The following is a 24,390-nucleotide window of genomic DNA, read 5'->3' on the forward strand; positions in this document are numbered from 1 at the left end:
TAGAAACGGAATAACTAGTCAATTGGAATGTACAAACACCCCAATCCGAATAAATAGGCCAACATCCAATTGTGATTCTAATGAGATGAAGGGGTGGAGTAGTCCATTCCGGTTCATAAGGCAGTCTTGCATTTTTAACACAGGTGTGACAGGCTAGAATATGTGTGCCACAGAGTATTATTCAAACGTCTGGTGTTCAATTTATAACTCATTTCAACTATAGTGTATCAGAGTCAGCCCGTCCTGTTTCACTGCTGGTCTACAGGATAGCAAACATGGACTATAATGGTTTCTTTTTTTAACTGGGACCCCATTTTGAACATTTTCACAGCCCCCCTTCCCCATCCCCACCATTATTTCAAACTTTTTGTCTATTATTATGAGTTTATGTAAACGTCAAATTGCACATTTCCTGCACACACCTTTCTAGACACAGCAACTGACACCTTTAGAATGTTGATTATTTGGGAAGGACAGTGACAGAACCCTACAATAGGTTGTTATGGTGCTGTTATGGCATCTTTATGACATCATTTAGCTCCATAATCAAAGTAGAATGCAGTGGCCTGCTAATGTATTACAGGTTGTGATAGCCTAGTGCAGTCACATTATATGTGTCTGCATTGATTTACTGATAAAATACTTTTGTTTTTGAGATAAATACTTTACCATAGCAATATTGGTTACAGATGATGAAGGAAGGTCAGTACAATTGAATTTAATTCATTTAACAATGTATATATTTCATATAGTGTATATATTTCATATAGGCCTACATTACATTTCAATTTTCAAAATGAACTCTTAAAGGTGAAGGTCCAGTGTGTAATTTAAGTTGTTTATTTTCAAAAGGTGTGCATCCCATTCACAAATGAGACTGTTCCATTAATATTTGTAATAGGCCTATTTTATTTATATTAAATTATAGTAAACTTAACTTAATAGTTATTGTTTGGACCAAAAATAGACCTACAGTAAGTTTTGCAGTCAAGTTTTACTGGATGCTATGCCGGTTGCTATGGTAATTATATTGATTGCCATGATGGTGATGTTGAAGTTGTTGCTAGTTGCTTGGGCAACCCCTATTGGTTGTTACAGGTTCTCAGTATGTTTACATCGACATTTTCTTTAAAAAAAAAAAAAAAATCCTATTAGAAACGGAATAACTAGTCAATTGGAATGTACAAACACCCCAATCCGAATAAATAGGCCTACATCCAATTGTGATTCTAATGAGATGAAGGGGTGGAGTAGTCCACTCCAGTTCATAAGGCAGTCTTGCATTTTTAACACAGGTGTGACAGGCTAGAATATGTGTGCCACAGAGTATTATTCAAACGTCTGGTGTTCAATTTATAACTCATTTCAACTTAATTTGGATCAGGTGATGGGATCAGATCTTTTCCAAGCCGGAAAAAAGTGTCTGTGTAATCATAACTCATGAATGGTAATTGAAAGTGGTAAAATTGAGAAGATCCACCTATTAATTTATGAAAAGTGTACATTTCCAAGTCATACTGAATACTAGAAATTGATGGTGATGGTGTAATGGTAAGACCATTGGCCTGTAGATCACTGGGTTGGAGGTTCAATCCACTGACGTATATACTACGTCAGTGGTTCAATCCCTAGCCTTACAGTTCTGTTCTCCCTCCTTGCCTAAGTGCCCTTGAGAAAGGCACCTATCCCCACATTGGTCTGTGGACTATAACCAATACCCTTTCATGTCTGTCTATAAGTCGCTTTGGATAAAAGCATCAGCGAAGTGTGATGTAACATAATGTCATGTAATATTCATGAATAGATAGTATTTGTAAATGGGCAGCAAACACTCTGGAAAATACATGTCTACACATACATCCAGTGTTGCCAAAAGAAAATCAGCCAAAGTCGCTATTGGCTCCCTGAAAAGTCGATAGACGATGTCATGACGTTACGTATGACAACACAGAATAACGCACGGCACGCTGATCTTCAGAAAATATGTCCACATGCCTTCGTCCACAGTAGAAATAGGCGATGCTACTTTTTGGAGATCAGAGCTAATCTGCAGCCCTGCTTAACTGTGGAAAACAGCGGCGCAGTCACAATTATGTTGAAAAACAATGAATTTGTCACTGAAAATGTGGGTTTTAAAAAGTCTCCAGATGCACCAAAAAGTCGCTTAAGGCGCTAGATGAGGTTTTTGGTCGCCAGGGACGTCAAAAAGTCACTAACTTAAATCTAGCGAAAAAGTCACTAACTTGGCAACACTGCATACATCACAAATAAATTGACAGTTGAATTTTGAAGAAATGTGCATGTTGTGTATTATTTATAGGCTCAGATGGTCCCCCTGGGCCTGACCCTGGCTCATCAGGACCCTCTGAAGGATCAAGGCCAGGACCTGCTCCAGGCTCATCTCAGGAGGAGCCCTCTCTATCGGATATAGAATATGACAAAAACCTCTCTGACAAGTACGTTTTTTCCCCAGACATACATATAGGGCACATTCCATATTACTTTCTTAAGCAAATAGAGCTCTTCAGCGTTGACGTCAACTTGTATGCGGCGTTTGGACTACCGGTTCCATGGCGATTTTTTACATTGCAAAACGCCATAGAGATTCAGGTTTGGCAAAAATTTAAGTTGCACGCCAACAACGAACATTAGCGTGTCCCCGCATCCCTTTCTCATTAGTGGAACGGATCGTATCATCATGTTGGTGTATTCACATGTTAAATCATGACGATTTTAATTCAATATTGCTAACCCCTTTCTGATCATTAAAACTTCCGAACTACATACTTTCCTTTGGTTGCCATGGGTACAACCCTCCGCACGTACATGCCGGCGCCGCTTCTGTAGTCGCCAAAAGTTTCCGGGTTTAGCATATGGACGCAACATCGTATTTATGTCGAAGTTTGACACAAAATGATCAACCATGTCATACCTACAGCCTATTTTTAACACCCTCGACAGTTTGCGGGGGTTCGCTAAGCGCGTGCTTGCACTCGGAGCTTATTTGAAACTGACCCCTATTCATTCCCAATGGAAGCCGGAAGCCGATACGAACCAGGAAGTCCTTAAATGCTAACATGAAAGACTACAATCTACTACATGCTTCCGCGTTACTGAAGAACTCTATACATGACTACGGTATGTAATTCTGAAAAAGTGGAAGGCTCGAGCTGATTGTTTTTTCGTGATGATGAGCTGCCTCGGCAGAGGTGCACACTATTGTGCACAATAGTTACTTTTCTATGTATTTATTTTTTCTTCCAGAAAATAGATCATACAAAAAATATATATGTGTAACCAAGTGGAAGTTTGGATGTTAGTTTTCCTAAAATAATAAATCACCAACCTGCTACTTGTAATTGCACGACTACGCCACTGGGGGACTTCCACCCCAGAGTATATTTTGATGTCAACCAATAAGGCACAACAGGTTCGGATAGAATGGACAAGAGACGTACCTTTGTTTAAAGGAATAACAATCTTTTCTTTATTAATACAATTCAAATCAATAGTTAAAAACCCTGCGCCGCTGAGATAAAAACAGTAATGCTCAAGAACGGGGTTGGCTGCCACAGGATTTTCACCGAGCCAGGCTAGCCGGACAGGCTTACTAGTCAAGAATAAAATAGTTCACCACTCGTGCACGAATCCAAGGGCCTATGGTAAACACCAATCACACACACACGCTCATAGGCTCACTACGCTATGTAAGTGATTAAATGACAATAAGTGTGGATATCCACTACACACAGAATAAATCTGTATAATCACACTCAAACTACTAGTCTACTGTATGGCCCTGCCCCGACTAGAGCAGCCTACAGGCCTAGAACTGTGACAGCCAAACCCCGTAAAATAGCAATGTGACAAGCGGAAGCGGCGGACAGGTAAAAGAAAATCAAACAAACAAACAGAAAGGCTAAAATATTTTGGCTATGGGCAAAACAGCGGTGAGCAGCTGCCGCAAGCAGTCTGCCCACAGAGACCCTCGACGTACTCTGAGGTGTCTCAACAACACTGAGAGGGAGGGGAAGCCACTGGGGTTAGACGCCACGGGAACTCTGGCTCCTTGCTGCACCAGTAGCAAAGGCACCGAACATCATCAGCGAATACCGGCACACCGGGAAGGCTCCAACGAGCCGGTCTAATTCATCTGATTTTATAAAAACAATGGCATAGCCACCAATTACGGATTAGCCACTGAGCGGCTACCTGAGTCCCGTGACGTCATTGGGGTATGGGAACTGCTGAGGGACACACCTTACTGGACAGACAGTGCGCCCTGTTACATATGTAACATTTACACTTAAAGTCATGGTTCCTGGATAGCCAAAACTGTCAACACAACACAGCATAATTTGTGATGGCGATTGTTCTTTTTTTTTCTTCTTCTTATTCTTGTATTATTCATTTTTAAATGGTGTACACTATTTTACACTGTTTGTTTTTAAAATTTGTGTGTATTTATTTTCTTTAAAGGACCATCTATAGGGGCAAAAAGATGGAAGATGGATTTTTTAAATATATATAATTTGTGTAATACTTGTTTGTATTTCTTTTTAAGGGACCAGCTAACCTGTCAAAGATGGAAATTAGCCCTATCCAATAGCAATATTGACAACATCGCAAAGGGCCTTGTGGATCAAATCCAGGCTGTTCGGCAGGACAGAAGCTCAACTCAAACTACTCTGGATGGAAAAAGTACCCCTGGGTCTGGGTCTGAGACAGCTCCCCAGAAGACACAGAGTGCAACTCAGGTAGCGTACTCTTTTACCGAGCAGGCCATTAAGGGATTGCTGCAGCCCTACGTTCTCCCTCTGGTGGAATGGAATGCTGGTCAAGATGTTGCTACATCCGGAATCTCTGAAGCTTCTGCAGACCAATCCCTTCTTGGACTGAATAAGCCTGACTGCACCTGTCTGGTAGCCAAGCAAATGCAAGCATTGCCATGCATTCTCCATCAGCAAACACCAGATTCTGAAATGCTTGTGAGATCAACCTCTTCTAACACCGAAGTTGTGAATGTCTTGTCTCAGCCCATGACCTCCCAGGTCATTGACATGATCGACTCGGAGATGGCAAAACATCTTGAGCAGAACAAAGAATTAACTTTGGATGAAGCAAGGATCCTGTCAACAGTGACTGACAAAGATGAGCCTGTGCTTGGTGAACACCTTGCCTCTGGCCGTGATTCCCAGGGTGCTTTGATGTCAAGACTCCTCAAAAGGTTCTCCTCAGAATTCAAATTGATTGACTCGGCTGTCCTCAGAGTAGTCGATAGTGTCAGTGCCTCGGCATCCACCAGTGAGATAACACAGTCCGCATCCGCCAATCTTCAAGATAAACTAGGGAATTTCACAAGGGTGATGGTTCACAAAGTGGTAGAGCTCCTTGATGCAAAATTGGAAGTGAAACAGGAAGTAGACCCTAATCCAACTAAAGGAGTGGACACAAGACCCAAGAGTGCACTCAGCATTCCACTGAGCTCTATAGCTCCTTCCATGCCGCAGATGTGTATATACGCAGATGTGACTGACTGTGCATGTGAAAAACAGTTAATCTGTGATGGGTGCAAGCTTCCTGGGGACACCAATGACAATGGTTGTTTGATCACAGGATTGTTGCTGCGTCTGTTGACCAAGATGCAAGATCAACAGACCGGCCCGAAGGATGCTAAAACGAACAGTCAGAAGCTGCTGGAACGACTCTTGTGTGAATTCAACACGTCAGGCACTCTGGACTTCAGCACATATCCGAGCCACATCAAACTGCAGTCACTCTACTGCACCCTGAACAAGCTCCTGCTGAAGAGCTTTGCATCGACTGGTTTCTGTAGGATCGCCTGTGTTCCAAAGGACTCTTCATTTGATGACCTCTTGATATCGGCATTGACCAAAGAACTGCTGAGCCAGTGTGATTCAGAAGGTACACCTATTCCATCAGCCTCATGTGCCCCATCAGCCCCAGGTGCCCCACCTCCAGCCCATGTGGTTTTGCCAGCCCACGTGTGCATTGCCAAGGAGCCTCAAGTGTCTGGCGGCAGACCCTCAAGTCCCACCAGTGTCACCTCATCACCCGAAATCACCCCAAAAAGGCCTGGGAGGGAGATTTTCCTGAAGTTGAAAGGTGCCCTTGGAAGCCTGCAAAAACCTGTGGCACGACACCCATCTCACTCAGGCGATAGACCTGCTCAGTGCCCTATGGTGGCAGATTATGGAAGTGATTCCCATGACCTGACCTGTATGGCAAAGACCCTGGAGAAACTCCTGTCCAATGGCAATATTGACAACATCGCAAAGGGCCTTGTGGATCAAATCCAGGCTGTTCGGCAGGACAGAAGCTCAACTCAAACTACTCTGGATGGAAAAAGTACCCCTGAGTCTGGGTCTGAGACAGCTCCCCAGAAGACACAGAGTGCCACTCAGGTAGTATACTCTATTACCGAGCAGGCCATTAAGGGATTGCTGCAGCCCTACCTTCTCCCTCTGGTGGAATGGAATGCTGGTCAAGATGGCTGCAAGCTTTCTGGGGGCACCAATGACAATGGCTGTTTGATCACCGGATTGTTGCTGCGTCTATTGACCAAGTTGCAAGATCAGCAGACCGGCCCGAAGGATGCTAAAACGCACACCCAGAAGCTGCTGGAATGCCTCATCAACACATCAGGCACTCTGAACTTCAGCACATATCCGTACCACATCAAACTGCAGTCACTGTACCGCACTCTGAACATGCTCCTGCTGAAGAACTTTGGATCCCAGGCCATCCTGCAGAAATCAGTCGATGCAAATGACTCTTCATTTGATGACCTCTTGATGTCAGCATTGACCCAAGAGCTGCTGAACCAGTGTGATACGGAAGTTACAACTATTCCATCAGCCCCAGGTGCCCCATCAGCCCCAGGTGTAACACCCCCACCTGAGCCTCAGTCAGGAAGCACAGGCAGCAAGACACGCAAGAGGTGGTTCAGCTTCAAGGTGAATGAACATTATAGTCATTCGTTTATTGACTGTTTAATAACCTAATTCTGTAAATAGCAGTTTTAAGATATGGCAACAGGTACCTGACATAATGTTGTTTGTGTTTTTTTCCCTCCAGATCCTAAAGAGACGCAACAAGAACAGAGTGTCTCCCTCTGATGCCACCCATCCTGACACAAGTAGGCATTACTTAACATTTTAGCTTTTTGTTTTTCATTTTGTTTCCTGTATTGTTGATGTTCTTTTTGTTGTTGATAGTAAATGAGGTACTCATTAATAGGGGTCGACCGATACAGCTTTTTTAATGGTCGATGTGATACCGATTTTTTTTCATCACCCTTGGCCGATACCCGATTTCCGATACCCTATATTTGGGGCCGATATGGGTTAAAAAAAAAAGGTTAAAAAATGACAAATATTCCAGATCTCAAGTTAAAAATAAGCATTCTTTTAACATTATCATATTGAGGTAGAACTTGGATTTAAACACCCACTTTAACAACCAAGTAATGTCTAACAATCAAGTATTAAAAAAATAAAGTGTCTTGGTGCTTTAAAAAAAAACCCCAATGACATAAAATAATAAATATCTGCCAAAACCACACGCGTATCGGCCGATACGATACACTTACAATATGCAAATATCGGCCCGATATCGAACGGATATACACAGGTCCTTCTCAAATAATTAGCATATTGTGTTAAAGTTCATTTTTTTCCCATAATGTAATGATAAAAAATAAACCTTCATATGTTTTAGATTCATTGCACACCAACTGAAATATTTCATGTCTTGTATTATTTTAATATTGAAGATTTTGGCATACAGCTCATGAAAACCCAAAATTCCTATATTAAAAAAATTGCATATAATGAAAAGGCTGTCTAAACAAGCTATTAACCTAATCATCTGAATCAACTAATTAACTCTAAACACTGGTAAAAGTTTCCTGAGGCTTTAAAAAGTCCCAGCCTGGTTCATCTCTCAAAACCGCAGTTTTTAGACTGCCGACCTGACTACGTTTAACATTGAAGTCAATGGCAGTGGCATTGCATGAGAGTTATGGAAGCCCAGATATCCTTGATGCTTAGCTGTCAGCTGTTTTTTGTTGTGTGATCTGGTGGCCCACACTTCCCTCTTCATTATACCCCATAGACTTCCATACCACGTTTTGGTGCTTTGGTAGTTATGGACATTCTAATTTGCCAGAAATATGGTGCAAAGAAATCCCGCACACTGTCCATTCCACCAACAAACTTTAATACAACGTTTTAGTCAGGTAACTTTACCTGAAGAAGGTCGGATGACCAAAACGTTGTATTAAAGTTTGTTGGTGGAATGGACAGTGTGCGGGATTTCTTTGCACTTGACTGACAACCCCGCTGGGATAACATCCTACGCACCTGCCCAACTACAGAGGTGTGCAAAAGCGTCTTTATTGAACTAATTTGCCAGAAATGAAATCCCATTGAAAGTCAATGGAATGTTCTGTCTGGTGATTTAGAATGTCCATAACCACCAAAGTACCCAAGCGTGGTACAGAAATCTATGGGTATAATGAAGAGGGAAGTGTGGGTCACCAGATCAAAGAACAAAAAACACCTGACAGCTAAGCATCAATGATATCTGGCCTTCCTTATTTTGGGTTTTCATTAGCTGTATGCCAAAATCATCAATATTAAAACAATACAAGACCTGAAATATTTCAGTTGGTGTGCAATGAATCTAAAACGTATGAAAGTTTATTTTTTTATCATTACATTATGGAGAAAAAATGAACTTTAACACAATATACTAATTACTTGAGAAGGACCTGTATATATATCGGTCTATCGTTATTCATTACCTTATTCTGTTGCTTGTTTTGCTATATCTTTCCACTTGTTCAACAGATCAGAGACATAGTGCTGATGCAGATGTGCTCGTCCAGAGGCCTCGTAAACGCTCCATGCTCATGAGATTGTTCACTAGTTGCTTCAAAGGCGCAGAGGATTCCTGAACCACCCCCACCTCACACACACACACACAGACACACAGACACACAGACACACACACACACACACAGACATGCACGTACACACACATACACACACAAATGCACACACACACTAAAGGTTACGTCTGTAACCCGGGTTCTCTGAGGGAGATAAACGAGACATCTCACTATGGGTTGCACCCTCTTACATGATATTTGTGGAAGCCAGCCTTCAATCAATGCCGCTAGGCCGGTGAGCGGCGTGCATCCAGGGTATGCCGTGGATGCCGTGCACTGCTCACTCTGCGCAGACCTAGGGGGCGTACAAGTAGGTCTTTCTCTTTCCCTTCTTCCCTCTAGTGGACTGGGGTGACGCATGATGTGTCCCAGGCGTGTCCTGGGGAGGAGACCGCCTGAAGCAAAGTCTTGTCAAAGTCTGTCCCCTGAGGATCTGGGGCTCCGAGGGGGCTCCCAAGGCGGGTCCCCATGGCCTGAACTCATGGAGGGCCTTGCCCAGTGAGGGTTGTCCGGGGCCGGGGAGGGGCCCTGCGGCAACGGGGGCAAGCGGAACAGCTGAGGCTGGAGCGGCGGAACCATAGCTTTAAAAGCAGGTTGCTGCTTCTTAAGTGCTTCGAATTGCTGTGGGACAGCCTCGGCGGCAGTATTGAGCAAATGCCCCGCCTGCGCTGAAGCCCTGTACGACTTGTCATAGAGGGATGTGAAGAGGCGGTCCGCTGAACGCGTCGACATAGGGGGCGTGGCAGCCAGGGCTGATGAGGCAGATGATTGGCAAGGGACTGCACCATGGGGGGCATGCGGTCCCAGCCTTTCTCTTCAGCCGTTCGGTTTTATACACCAAACCGTACCCCGAACGTACAGTACGCAGCTCATCGGCCTGGCAGCATTGATTGAAGGCTGGCTTCAAAAAATGTCACGCAAGAGGGTGCAATCCATTGTGAGATGTTGAGTGAAGTCGACCGAAAGAGACCGCGCACACACACACACACACACACACACACACACACACACACACACACACACACACACACACACACACAAACAATAAACAAAAAAATCAACCAATAAAAATCAATAAAACCCAAAAAATCTACATTGCCTTGTGTCTTTTAGATTTTATACTCGCAACAGATAATGAGTAAAACATAATCTTGTTCTTTGTCTAGCAAGTGAATTTCAATGACACTCAAGCTTTGAAGCTTCACTTTGCTTTTGAAAATTAAAGTGGATATTTGAAATGTAGTATTTTATGTAATTTTGAAAACACACGACAATCAATCTACTTGTCAAACAGGGCCACAATTGAAACTCTAAAGTCTCAATTAGACTATTCGAGCATTTAGTATGTATGTGTTGTCTCCAGGGATGGATTATGACTCCATGGGCCCCTGCGCCAACCAGTCAGAAAGGCCCCCTTCCAAAAGGATTCAGGGTCATGATTGGGGGTTTGAGGGATTTTAAAAATAAAGTTGTTAATACAAGAATGGAAATCTTGATTCTTGAGCTTCCAAGGTCGCTTGGCTCTTGGGCCCCTGGGGCCGGTAGGCTCGTGCAATAATTAGTCCTTAGTGGCTACTATACTATATATCACTTGGGTGTTCTCAGTTTTGTTGTCAGGGGTTTATACATTAATGGCTGTATTTTCAGTTATGTGGAATGAACAATATAAAGTACACGGATATATACACTGGTGTACACAATGTTTGATTGTGTCCTGTGGGAGCCACTGCACTATAACAAGAAGTGGAAGCCACCTTTAGACCACTGTTTCTCAACCTTTTTCTAGGCGAGGCACCCTTTCAATTCATGAAAAATTTCAAGGCACCCCAAACCAACAAGTCGTAACATGGCATCGCTTCCGATACCACAAAAGCTTAGAAAAGTAACACATTTGGAGACGTCACACAACCTACATTCAAACTTGCAGCTGACTGGGGCGACCTATATTTACTTTATTGTGCGTAAATGGCAGCTGAAACATTCCACTGACTAGCATTAACTTATAGTGGGGTCGTGTGCCTATGCAATTTTTCTCAGTCATTTCAAATTTGTGTTAAAGTTTGGTTTTCACTTCCAAGTTGAAGTTTAGGGTCTATAGAACAATTTGAGTCCGAGTGTCAAACACACAGATAACAAAATGGCCTGCGGGTGGCGCTATAAAATATATAAACTGCTATAACTTTTGATTGGTGTAACCAAATTTAACATATGATGTATGTATGGATTCAGCATTAAGAGGAGCAACTGATGTGCTAAGTATTTGGTTACCAGATTAAAGACACACTATGTAATAAACACACTTTTAGCCCATGAACAGCAAAATTCTGGGTTTTTGTAAAGATAAAGGGTGGGAATGCCCTCAAAGTTGCAAAGAAACATAATTTATTGCTACAAGTTATTGTAAATAAAGCCTGGGTTATCACTCAACTTGATTTGTTCAGAATATCACTGAAGCACAAAGATACCTAGGATACCCATACACAAATATGGCTGCATAAAGCCTATGCGATATTTCGCACACAACTTCCAACTTTGAGTTTATGAACTTAAGATCATGAGTACCAGCTTTTTTCAATCAAGCAATAATTTTATTCACACAAAAATCACAAAAGAACTTTATATCTGGAAAAAAGTAAATCAATAATAATAATAATAATAATAATAATAATAATAATGATAATAATAATAATAATAACAATAATTTCAGTTTTTTATGGCATTCAAAAACAAACAGAATACCATAGGGAGTTTCATGATTCAAAACTGCTTTTCTGAGGATTGAAGCTGCCATGAGTAATGTGTGTGCTTCTTCATCTGGTGTTTGTGATGAATCGGATATTATCTTCCTAGCAGTTGTTGAACACATAATGAAAACTCTGTCCCTGACACCTTTCTCCTCTCTCAACTCAGGGAAGTTCTTGAGGATTGTATCCTTCAGACGTGTACGGTTGACGATTTTCTGGATACCATATTGTTCCAGTCTCTCTGTCATCATTTCTGTTAAATCTTGCAAAGGAAAGCTTCTAGTGCCGCCACTAATTTCTTCTTTTATGAATTGTAGTAATTCATTTTCTGCTGTGATTTCCAGGTTTTCATTCACTGTGTTTTGTTTACAAATTATACTGTAACGGCGGTTAAACATTGTGTAACATTTGAGATGATACTTTGCTTCAATAGCAACCAGATCTCCTTCTGCAAGAAGTGCCAGAACACGATCTTCTCCTAGTTTAACTGCCTTGTCATGTATCTCTTGGGTAAGTGATAATTTCTGGAAAGAATGGTCCCCTGCATGTGTTTCCTTGGCACAGAAGAGACATAGATTGCGGTTTACAGGTTCTCCACTTCGACAAGATCTTCTATTTGCACTAGGTAATCTCTCACGGCCAGTGCGTTTTTTGGCATATTCATAGGCTGAGGATCTGTAAAGCTGACGACATGATTTGTGCCATGATGCACCATTCTGCTGCATCAGTTCTTCATCTGGAAGATCTACATCTGGGTGGGGAGCTGCACCAATAGCTCTAGACTGACTCACAAGATTGATGATTTCTTTGTAGACTCCCACTCTACGACTGACAACTAGATTTGCAAGAGGGCAAACAAGTTGTTCCTCACTTTCTTTTTGGCACAGAATGCTCCTAATTTTTTGAATCAGACATCTCATAAAAAAATAATTCAAGCAGCCCATGTCCTGCTTTTTGAACTCCAGGATTGTGTCAACTGGAAAGATAAAATATTTTGTCTTAACCTTTTGGTAAACAAATCAAACTTCAGTACGTAATATACCAATAACAACTACCGACCTAAAATTTGAACCAGATCCAATATCTAGTCGACCTAATCATTCCATCCTGCTGCTAACATAGCTCTCACTGGTGCTAGCAAAATGTTAATGCTAACTACGTATGGGATTTATTTGCAACTAGTTGCTGTTGATATGCCACAATTTATCACACGTTCTTTGTCTATAAAAGTTAATTAGAAAACACAATATATACAAATGTATTAATTGTTGCTTTCTTACCTTCAAAATAGCAATATTCGCAGAGAGAAATGAGCACAGCTTGATTGTCAAATGATCGGAAACATGTCTGCTTGACTGCCCTTTGGCAGTACATGGTGTAACTCTAACATAACCTTATTTTTCTAAAATCACAGTATTATATAATGGATGAAAGCAGCAAAATAATTAAGAAGTGCAACAATAACAAAAGACTTGCAAGTTGGGTGTTTAATATCACAGAGGCTTTATGTAGACATATTTGTGTATAGGTATCCTAGGTATGTTAGTGATTCAGGGCTATTCTGAAAAAAATCAAGTAGAGTGACAACTCAGGCTTTATTTACCATAACTTGTAACAATAAATGATGTTTCATAGCAACTTTGAGGGCATTCCCACCCTTTATCTTTACAAAAACCCAGAATTTTGCTGTTCATGGGCTAAAAGTGTGTTTATTACATAGTGTGTCTTTAATCTGGTAACCAAATACTTAGCACATCAGTTGCTCCTCTTAATGCTGAATCCATACATACATCATATGTTAAATTTGGTTACACCAATCAAAAGTTATAGTAGTTTATATATTTTATAGCGCCACCCGGAGGCCATTTTGTTATCTCTGTGTTTGACACTCGGACTCAAATTGTTCTATAGACCATAAACTTCAACTTGGAAGTGAAAACCAAACTTTAACACAAATTTGAAATGACTGACCCTAATACGACTCCACTATTATCAATTTAGACAAATATGTATCATATTACATAATTTATTTACCAGCCACGTTTCCGCGGCACCCCTGAGAGGGGCCCCCGGCACCCCTGTTGAGAAACACTGCTTTAGACAATATATCCACATCAATGGATTCATACACTATATTTTAAGATGACTAGGAAGGTCATTTTGTCCATTCAATCACAGGTATGTAGATAAAAACTTAAATACATTAAGTTTAATAGATTAAAAAAAGAGGAAACAGAAATTACAAACAACATTTTTATTGTACAGCTATTAGAGCTTGACATGAAAAGCTCTCAGGTAGCAAAATGCAAAAAAGTTTACATACAAAAGTGAAAATATGCTGCCCTGCACAGTGAAAGCCTTTCACTAATTGACATACAATATATCAAACAATATTCCCAATATACATATAAGACAAGCTGGGGGGGTATTACATCAATCACGCTGAACATTCCATTAAAAAGAAACCAGCTGCGCCTTAAGCCAGGCATACACTGTGCGATATTTTAAGCTCCTGCTCACACTGTACGAGTGAATTGCAGGGCTTTCAAGTTCACATCCTCACACTACATGACCCGAGGGTCGGATGCAACCAGAGTGCTCACAATCTACGACACCACCACCAAATATTAAATTGTTTTACCTTGTCTGTAATTAATGACAAAATAAACTACATTAATGAGTGCGTATACATGCAGTTCAGTATCCCGAATATGATCGGGATATTAAGTATCCCGAATTTGTGCTTGAGCATATAAACACGTCAGTATCCCGAATAAGCCCTTATTCGGGATACTGAGAAATCAGGATATGCTAGGTGGAGTATTCCGACAGAAGCCGGGATACTGCAGCATGTAAACACCTTATCCCGGATACAGGGGCTTCCCATAGAACGTTGTCGCTGGTATCCAAGCTACACGCATTTGCAGAGAATTCTACAACGGCCAAGAATGTTGACTGGGATATTACGCTCTGTGCTCATATAAACACCTTATCCCGAATATGATCATAACCGGGATATGCCTCATATTCGGGATACTGAACTGCATGTATACGCACTCAATGACAAGACAAAATTGAATTAGAATGACCATTTTGTACGCAAAGGCAAAGCATATAACATTTTGCAGAGTGCAAAATTGCTGAATCATTGAGAATGCCTTGACCCTTCAGTATCTGCAAGTCAGTTGTGAGAAGATGTTTAATTGTGCGAAATGTTATGGTCTTGGCTACATAACTATTGCTTGATGGAGACGTCACAATAGGCACGTTCAGGCTGACAGAGAACCATGCTGGTGTCCATTCCCAAACCTAATCTCGAACAGGCTGGTGTTCACGTCTTAAGTATGAGCGTTTTGGGAACCAGAGAGTTGACTCGCGATGCGAATAAAAAAATACTCGTTTTTTCCCTGCGAACCGTGATGACAAAGTGGACGTCAGCAGATTCAAATCATCACATGGGTAAAAGTTCAAAGTGGAAAAGTGGTTTGTCGGTAAGCACTTTAGTTTCGAATGAACGGGTGTGGGAACGGGCACCAGCCCTGGCACCCGGACTGAAAACAGTAAGTGATGTCAGTTCTGGCACAACGAATACAACTGAGATCGCTCTAAAAATGAGTGTGCGTCATTGAAAGACGGATTTGCAGTTTTGTGATGGATTTGCGATGACGAAATACCCCCCTGGTTATGAATAACACTTCAAACAAGGCCAGAGATCATGGCAACAATATTTAGATGTTTTTCATGTATTTTTCCCAAAGCATAGACAAGAGTACACCAGCGGTGTTTGTGAACACATCACAAACACCACAGCAGCAACCTGGTACCAATATGGTCCATACAGGTTAGTACAAAAAGTTGACAACCTTTAGTATAGTGTGCGAGAGACATGTGTTAACTACATGATTTTAGCTGGCGAAATTTAAACGCATGATGACGAACCTTGCACGACACTACCCCTTGTCTGTAATGCTGACCCTTCAAATCAGCGCCCTCCTCTTGACATTCAAAACCATTTCCCCCAAACTCGCTTCCTTTCCTCTGTCTTCCATCCTCATGCCTGGTTGTGGTTAAATCAGTTTTATTTTGGACAATAGCCTACGTACACTACATGTCTTGACAATCACAACACAACTGACAAACACAACTATGAAACATAGATGACTGTTCTCGTGCCACAGTCATTTATAGTCTATGCATTTTGAATGTCCAATATCAAACTAACCCAAGTCAACAAGACAACAAGGCATGAGGTCAGAGGGAAGGACAAGGGTTTGGAGAAATGATCTGCACCCCAAGGCCATGCAAAAGGATCATTTTCCTTTTTCAGACATGCAGTTCCAGCTGGTTTGGAATGAGTACCAAATCACAAGGATGGAAGAAGTCTGCCCTGGACTTCCCTGAAATTTGATTATTTTGTACACTGAGAGACAGACTAAAGGGTTTTACATACACTTCCATTGCACCTTCGTAATAAGCACAGCTCTTAAGTGTACCTTTAAGTAACCATTTTTTTCAGTGATGGGTGGTTAAATAACAAAAAAAATGACAAGAAAAAAAAAGACTTAGCTGATAGTTCCGCAAACCTCTGTCATGATTCAGGACTCAGGAATCATGAAAATGTGAAATGGAGGTTTTACATATAAAGAATAATACTTTTCCCATTGCTTGTCTGAGCTGATCTTCAAAGGCTTTTGGTTTAAGACTGTAAGGTAAATGGGCAAATCTTGATACAAACAACAGTAGAAAAAAAACTAAAAAATATATGCTTAAAAGGAACCATTGCCATTCAATTCATAACAGTTGAGTGTTTGGCTGGATGGATTAAACTTTCCCAAGATCTGGTGGCAGAATCTCAAAATGTGGCCGCAGAATCAGCCATACAGTAAGCAAATATATCACTGAAAAGTAATACAACAATAAGATAGTGGTGTTTTCTGTTAAATAACTTGTGCCAAGTTTATCCAAAAGATACTCATGGTCTTGTTCTTGGACTTGTATTTATCTTACCACTATCTCAAACTACATGGCCTTAACAAATGTAAACAAAAAAACACTAATGTATCATTTACATACTGTACCTCACTACTAAAAAACAGAATTAAGAATGCTTCGTGACCGACCCTAAACTTAGTGTTGGTCCACAAAAGGGCGCGATATTGCATGGAACAATATATTCTGACAATCTTCAACTGGCGTAGGAAATGTGCCATTCAAAGCCGCACATATTATGGCAATGGTTCACAAATTTATTCTACCCGGACCCCCTTTTGCACCCAATAATATTTCCACAAATCCCTCTCCATTCCAAACCCCATTTTTGTCCATTACTACTGTTTAATTTTAATTTGTAATTTCAAAAAAGTAAATATGTTTATTCATCATAGTAATGAATACTTCCACTAACCTATTTATGGACTTGAGTAATTATTAAACTAGGGTTTTTAGCATTTTTAGGAAAAGTTCCTTCTGTCTGCGACCCCCCTGCAGTACTTCCGCGACCACCCTAGGGGTCCTGGCCCCCAGTTTGGGAACCACTGGATTATGGCGATACACCATCAGCTGCCACTGTAAAACACAGAAGACGACGGGGAAAAGGGAGAGTACCAGAAGGTTTGAGGAGAGGTCTAGAGCCCCTTGTGGATGATCAGGATTTAGAGTTCTGTGTGGCCTGGCTTGGGGGTGATCTCACGATAGCTGGGCCGCCTGGTGGGCCGGTACTGGAGAAGTTGGGCCAGCTGAGTTAACAGTTTCTCCCAGTAGCAGGACACATCCTCCATCCTCAGGTGATCCAAGATGAACTGCTGACCTCTATTGGGCAACGCAAAAAAACAACTAAATGAAGCAGACTACAAAATGGTGATTATTTTGATTCTTTGCCTTAAAAATGCATAGTTTTAATACATTTAGTTTATTTTAGTATATTAGTATATTTAGTTCATTTCTGACAAAAGATTTACCTCTTAGCAATGTTTTCAGCAACCTCATCATTCTCCTTTACAAACTGTAAAAGATCCCTAAAAAAGGATTGGAGAAAACATATTTATACAAAATCTGGGGAACGGTCTCATTCCTTCAATCAGGAGTGCACACACCAACTCTAGTTTAGGGCCTAAGGGCATAACCAAACACTTCTCTTTACATATGCAAGGGCATCAGTCACTGGTGAAATGCCCTCACCGGGTACTTTATTAGGCACACTTTGCTACAGTAGTACTGGGTTGGACCCACTTTTGCCTTCAGAACTGCCTTAACTGCCTGCAACAATATTCAGACTGTGGCATTGAAAGAATGCTAAATTGGCAATTATGGGGCCCAAAGAGTACCAATATCCATCACACCACCACACCACCAACCTGGACTGCTGATACAATGCAGGATGAATCAGTTATCATGTTGTTGATGCAAATTCTGACACTACCGAGTGTTGCAGCAGCTTCCAGCATCACTGGGCGAATGAGGTGGATAGTTAGGGTTGTTACCTGACGTCCGACAGGTCCTGCTTGACGGGGATGTAGTGCACCCAGGGGCGGAGCTGAGGATAGAAGAACTCCACCCACTCTTCCGCAACATGGAACACCAGGGAACCGCACAGGAAGAGGTGCTTCAGTCTGAAGCTAGCTGCCACGCCTCGGAAGTTAAAGAGGTACCTGCAGAAAAAAAAATCATGTCTGAATTCACTTGTACACTATGACAACAACACAGTCAACCAAGTAATCGTCGCTTATTGGGGCAGATTTCCACTGGTATGAACCGTTTTGTTTCCACTACATGCCATCTAGCCATGTATCCAACAATTAATTGTGACCTACTTGTATTCACAGTGGTCGATCAGAGAGATCTCTTTGGCTGGTGGTTTTCCAAGAGTGTCCTAGAAGAAGAGCAGACCAAATGGGGTTTTGAGTGGGGTGCGAATTGACTGCATTCCTCAGGAAGGACAGGAAGAGAGATGCATTTAATACACCTACACACACAAATGCACGCACAATGAATGTCAAACAAGAACTGAAGAGGAAAAATTGATCACACTCAGTGAATCCATTTTATCATTAGTGTGCAGAAATGTTACACATCTCAGTAAAAACATAAATGCTGCCATAACCACAGCAAACACAGTCATTTCCATTGGTGTCCTATATTCAATGCAGCTTGTTGCACCAACCTTCTCTGATCTCCAGGCCTGATTCTTGGTGTATTCAGCGTCCACAAGGTCTGGCTGGTCTCTGGAGAGCAGGATGAGGGGATCCCGCTCTGAACTGGTCCTATGAAGGAGTCGGACAGAGGAGTTACTTTATTTACGCTCACATCACACCACACATAGGGATATACAGGGTTGTCCAAAAAGAATAATCAATTTCATCATGCAATATTCCATTGACAAAAAGCAAAACGTTCCACTGATTGTCGCAAGGGGAGTTTCAGTCGAGAATCGAACCGATAGGTGTGTAGTTTGAGCCTGGCTTACCTGGAGCCTCTGAAGAACCCCTTGGAGTGTTTCTTCTTCCAAGGCCACTGCGCTGATGATCTGAAAGCCACACATGCAAACAAGTCATCATCCAGACCGCATAACGCATACACTGCATTTCATACAGAGGTATTTCAATGTGCTTCACAATAACAAAAGCATAGAAAAAAACAACAACGACATAGTAAAGAGTAAAAAGGACAACACTATACTAATCATTCACTGTAATAAATTTGCTCGATTAGCTGGTCAATCACATCTGTCAAAGATTCAATTGAATTGTGGCCTGACTCACGTCTGCAGGTCCCTCCTCATGAGGTCCCAGCGCCCCAGTCCAGTGGGGTAGATGGGCCACACAGCTGGGCCGCCCTCCCAGAAGGTCCAGGCAGGGTACATGATGTCTTGGTAGTCTGAGGTCTAGCCACAGTCATACACATTCATGTTTTACATGTTGTATTTTTATGTATTACAATGTTCACTAAATTATACTTTTTAAAAAGTATATACTTATATTTTTTATATTTTATATTTTTTAAAGTATAATTTAGTGAACAATTAAATAAATAAAATAAAACGTGTCACACAAATTACAACACATTAATTTTTGGTTATACATTGAAACTGTTGTATTGTGTATGAGAGGTATAATAACATAGGTTTACCATAATACACATAGAATACACATTGTTAGTGTTATCTCTCTGTGCGTGTGCGTGTGTGTGTGTAAGGGCATTTGTTCTGACCTTGCTGAAGGACAGCACTGGCAGGGCAGGCTGGGCCCAGTGAGGCACCTGAGGGTAATCCCGGACATTGATCACCATCTCCATATCCGGCAGTCTATCAATCACCTGCAGAATGAAGTGCTCCACCCCACTGCACCTGGAAACAGCAAGCCACCAAGCCGAGTCTTAGTCCTCATCAAGGACCATGCACATCCAGGCGGAATGCAAATTGTTTATGTTTCTTTGGTAGGTTTGGTGTTGACTAGGTCGAAGCCTTCCATGGGAATATTTGGGAAATTTTGGCAATTAAAGGGAGGTTTGAGGAATTAACAGGAATAAACTCTTCTGGAGGCAAAATAACCAAAAAATGTAGAAATATCTATGGGGGGAATTGTCAGCCCAGCCAGTGAATTCCAACAGAAGTGCAACTCATCAGCCTCCTACTTAAAGGCGCACCTATTAATGTTGAGTTCCCCCTGTGTTTTCCATACCCTTCACTGCGATTACTTTTACCCTTCACTGCAATGACGTTTACCATGCAATGCAATGACGTTTACCCTTCACTGCAATGACGTTTACCATGCAATGCACTTTTTCAAGCCAGAACTGCAGCAGATACAAACTTGATCATGCTATCCACATGCCCGACTTGTGGCGCGCAACAAGGGCAACAAAGACAGGAAACTCACCTGGCTGGAAACATGCAGTTCAGTTCTCTGTACAGCTTGTGGTTGATGATCTGGTAGTGTGTCCCAACTCCTCGATGAATTGTGTCCATCATCAGAGACTCGGATACTCCAGAGCGAAACGGCTTCAGGTCTCTCTTGAGGACTCTGCCATTCGCATCCATAAAAATACATTAATATACGCATCTGCTGAAAGATCCTACACAAATATCAAGGCAACCTGGATTTTTTTTTGAAAATAAATCATGACCTTGGCTTGGGATGAGATGGTAGTCTACTTAATCATACAAGGGGCAATGTCATTTATTTTTATTCTGAATATTCACCAAAAAAAATACATGAATGACATATTACCAAAAGTATTCGCTTATCCATTCAAATGATCAGAATCACGTGTTCTACTCACTTAGCCTGGCCACAGAGATGTATAAAATCAAGCACCTGGACATGCAGACTGTTTTTAAAAACAATTGTGAAAGAAAGGGCCACTCTCAGGAGGCATCCGATGACAGTCCCATGTTGGAATTCACTGAGCTCAGAGCGACCCATTCTTTCATTAATGTTTGTAAAAACAGTCTTCATACCAAGGTGCTTTATTTTATACAGCTTGGGTCAGGCCAATGATACCCGTTTCTAATCATTTGGGTGGGTGCACAAATACTTCTGTTATTACAATCTACACATACCCAAGGTAGCAGCTGCAATTTTGTTGACTGCATGGTTTGTAGTTTCGCACAGCGTCCTCAATCTGGTCCAAGTGCTTCTTCCAGCCCTTGACTGCAAATAGTAATGTTGACACATTAAAAGTTCAGAAATCTCAAAGTTCATGCAAATGTACTGTACCTCGTGTCGCAACCCTATCATGAATCGAGTGCCCAATAGTCAAACAAGACCCAAGGGTGGGCTGTACAGTAGTCCAGTCCCACACAGCAGTTTCACATATCATTAAAAGCCTACAGTCATTAAAATGTATTTGAGGACAACAGTGACATGTTTGCTGGTGTTGCAAAGTGCGCAACACATGTCTGGTGGACAGTGATAGGCAAAATGGATTAACACAAGATACAATCTAGGGCCACATTTTTCAAATGGCCTTGTTTTACCTGCCCAATTCAGCCAGGTGATTTGCTGGTTGAATGATCACCAGGCTGTATTGAACAGGTAAAATGAGGCCATTTGGAAAATGTGGCCCTATTGTAACTAACATTCATTTTGCCCATCACTACTGGTGGATCATCATCAGCCTAGCTAGACAGTAGCCCAACAATACACAAAGACAAGTCTAAAAACATACAGTAGGCCTAGCCTGTGTAGATTACACATTAAATACTGGCAATGAAATAAAATGGGAATAGTAGCCTGCATACAGTAAATAAACATCTTGCAGCCATTCGTCAGTAGGCCTATTGCTGCACATATGTATTTCTTATCAACACAGGCAAGTTGCCTGCGGCATTAGGGACTTCCAAAGTGTCCCTTGGACAAAAAAAATCTCACCCTACTACAGACTCCAGTAGCACTACCCAGCATACAATCAATGGCACTAGTTGTACTGTATTTCCAAGACAGGTGCCTTGGGCGTCAGACCCATTCACCATTTTCCAAGCCTCAGCCCTCCAGTAGCCAGACGACTTGGCCATTTAGATGCCATATTTGTGTCTAATGATGACTAATGTTGCTAATATCGAGGGAAATCGAAAGAAAACGCGAGGCGTTTGCACTTAATATTAACACACCACAACAAAGAAGCAAACGGGCAGAAAACTTTCTGCCAAGTTGAAATTGTGCTTCAGCTGAACCAAGTGCGGCGTGCATTGCAATGCCGTGCCAGTGTGTTTGTGGAAAGATCTGCAAATAATTGTGTCATACGCGAAATAGCAAATAACCCAGAAAAGTAAGTTTGGAGAAAACACTGCCAAACATTAGCTGATAGCTCGAGCTACCCTATTCGATTGGCAATGTGCCTGAATTGAGTCATTTTACCGGTAGGCTCAGCAGCACAGAAATCCTGCATGCACGGGACCATTTAAAAAAGTAATGAGACTATTTTTTTTAAATCATTCTCACCGTTGTCAGTCAAACTTCTACCAACCCCTTGTAGCAAAACGCCTACAGTGACCAGGAGCAACAACCTGGGCTCCATCTCTAATCGATTGATCGGCAGGTCGGGTCTGAATGCAACACGGTTGAAATCGTCCGGATCGTTTGATTACGCCTGGTCACCCTGATCGAGGAAAGGTGCTTCACTTCAATATCTAACCTCCCGTCCTCTTCTTGGTGCCTCGCATTCGCGGTGCCATTGACGATGCGTCTTTTAGTCAGCATATCGTAACAGGCACAATTCAAATGTAATTTTATCATTATGAATGGGGAAAAGTCCCTCAACGGCGTTGTGCTAGTCTGACAGTGGGGGAACGAGGCGGGGAGATAGCGAAGTCCAAGGCGAGGATGGGAGGTTAGTTAATGAGGCTGACTATTCTGGACCAGTTCTGGATATGAACACTAGATGCCGCCGCGTCGGCCACTTATGAAGACAGACTTGTTGTCTGGGACCTGGAGGCTGGGCAAAAAACTCGTGCATTTTCATAAACATTGTGCAAGTTTCTGTTTTCTTTTCTTTCTTTCTTTCTTTCTTTTTTTTTTTTATTTGGCAGGGGGTTGTGTAGCCTAGGCCTAAGGCTGGGGTGGGGAACCTCGAGGCAATTTACGGCCCTTGCCCGTCTTAGTTTTTCAATTTCAAATTCTGAATTTTAATGTTACAGTTTGACATGTATTATGGTATGTAGGCCTATGGCATGGCAATTAGGCAACATTTACAATAGCCTACAATGAAGTAAAATTTTCAGCGGACCTGGGGTCTGTTGTAAAGGTGGACTGGCCGCCTTCAATAAAGGCCTATAAAGTGCAGGGGGAAATCCTGGTTTAGGCCCTTAGAGAACTTTGTAAAATTTGAAGTGGCCCCTTAAATGAACAAGTCCGACAGGCGGACAAAGATGCGTCCGTCTATGCACTGCCACCTTGTAGGGACACAGGAGGGAATTACATTGAAGAATGCGTTCCAGACGGACGGACGGACGGACGGACCGACTGACCGACGGATGGACATCCTCTTATAGAGATGCTAGGACGCATCTAAAAAGATTTCCCACCCCTGGTGTAGTTGGTGGCGTCCCCTGACCTGTAGCATATAAAATACAAAAAGGCACCTGTCGAAAATTGTAAAAAAAAATAATAAAAAAATGTTCAATTGTTTGTAGGCCTTTATTGCAGCTTTTCCCATTTCACGTCATAAAATGTTTATTAGGCCTTTGTAAATACCAGGCCAGAATCGAACTCGGGTCACCGGCTTAGTAACCCAGTGCAGTGCCGTACGGTTAGGCAATGGTAGGCCTTCTTCAAATAGGCCCTACCCATGTTTGCAAGACTGACTTGGTCATGGAATTTTGATCAGAATTAAAATAATAGGCAGGCCCAGGGTCGGCCTATTGATCTGACAGCCCATTACTCTGAACTTTGGGGTCTAGATTTCATTGTGTTTGGGCCTGGGACCTTCAATTTCAAATACTGGGTACCAAGGAAATAGTCAGACGGATTTCATTAATTGCCAGCTGTGAGATTCATGAATAAGTCTTGTTAATAAATCTTATTAAGTCTTAAAAAACGTATTTATGTCAGGGTGCGCTGCTTACAAGTTACTAATAAAATGTACTCAATTACAGTAATTTGAGTAAATGTAATTACTGTAGTTATTTTCAACCCCTGCCCAAATAAAGTCAGATATTATCAACATTTCCAAGATCCT

General features: G+C 41.8%; 2 protein-coding genes across 2 annotated transcripts; one reads left to right on the top strand and one right to left on the bottom strand.

The window, feature by feature from the left end:
- The first annotated feature begins 5,515 nt into the window (after positions 1 to 5,515).
- LOC134460040 (uncharacterized) lies at positions 5,516 to 9,992 on the top strand. The gene is made up of 3 exons (XM_063212522.1): positions 5,516 to 6,977; positions 7,099 to 7,159; positions 8,874 to 9,992. The coding sequence occupies exons 1-3, from the start codon at positions 5,643 to 5,645 to the stop codon at positions 8,978 to 8,980; spliced, it is 1,503 nt and encodes a 500-aa protein (XP_063068592.1). The 5' UTR covers positions 5,516 to 5,642; the 3' UTR covers positions 8,981 to 9,992.
- A 3,965-nt stretch (positions 9,993 to 13,957) lies between these two features.
- On the bottom strand, positions 13,958 to 22,731 carry poglut1 (protein O-glucosyltransferase 1). The gene is made up of 11 exons (XM_063212739.1): positions 22,656 to 22,731; positions 21,275 to 21,365; positions 20,592 to 20,735; positions 19,924 to 20,059; positions 19,476 to 19,597; positions 19,181 to 19,240; positions 18,878 to 18,977; positions 18,528 to 18,586; positions 18,198 to 18,365; positions 17,676 to 17,732; positions 13,958 to 17,526 (listed from the first exon to the last, which is right to left on the bottom strand). Exons 1-11 carry the CDS (start codon positions 22,729 to 22,731, stop codon positions 17,370 to 17,372), a joined length of 1,170 nt encoding a protein of 389 aa, XP_063068809.1. The 3' UTR covers positions 13,958 to 17,369.
- Positions 22,732 to 24,390: the final 1,659 nt, after the last annotated feature.

The sequence above is a fragment of the Engraulis encrasicolus genome, chromosome 12, assembly GCF_034702125.1.
Source record: "Engraulis encrasicolus isolate BLACKSEA-1 chromosome 12, IST_EnEncr_1.0, whole genome shotgun sequence".
Classification (NCBI taxonomy): domain Eukaryota; kingdom Metazoa; phylum Chordata; class Actinopteri; order Clupeiformes; family Engraulidae; genus Engraulis; species Engraulis encrasicolus.

What these genes read in the sequence shown, in the direction of transcription:
- poglut1 (XM_063212739.1), bottom strand. Translation starts at nt 22,731, where the DNA reads ATGGAGCCCAGGTTGTTGCTCCTGGTCACTGTAGGCGTTTTGCTACAA. An exon ending in TAGAAGTTTGACTGACAACG is followed by an intron (nt 21,366 to 22,655) that starts GTGAGAATGATT and finishes TACTATTTGCAG; the next exon opens with TCAAGGGCTGGAAGAAGCAC. An exon ending in AACTGCATGTTTCCAGCCAG is followed by an intron (nt 20,060 to 20,591) that starts GTGAGTTTCCTG and finishes TGCTGTTTCCAG; the next exon opens with GTGCAGTGGGGTGGAGCACT.
- LOC134460040 (XM_063212522.1), top strand. Translation starts at nt 5,643, where the DNA reads ATGCAAGATCAACAGACCGGCCCGAAGGATGCTAAAACGAACAGTCAG. An exon ending in AGAGGTGGTTCAGCTTCAAG is followed by an intron (nt 6,978 to 7,098) that starts GTGAATGAACAT and finishes TTTTCCCTCCAG; the next exon opens with ATCCTAAAGAGACGCAACAA. An exon ending in TGCCACCCATCCTGACACAA is followed by an intron (nt 7,160 to 8,873) that starts GTAGGCATTACT and finishes CTTGTTCAACAG; the next exon opens with ATCAGAGACATAGTGCTGAT.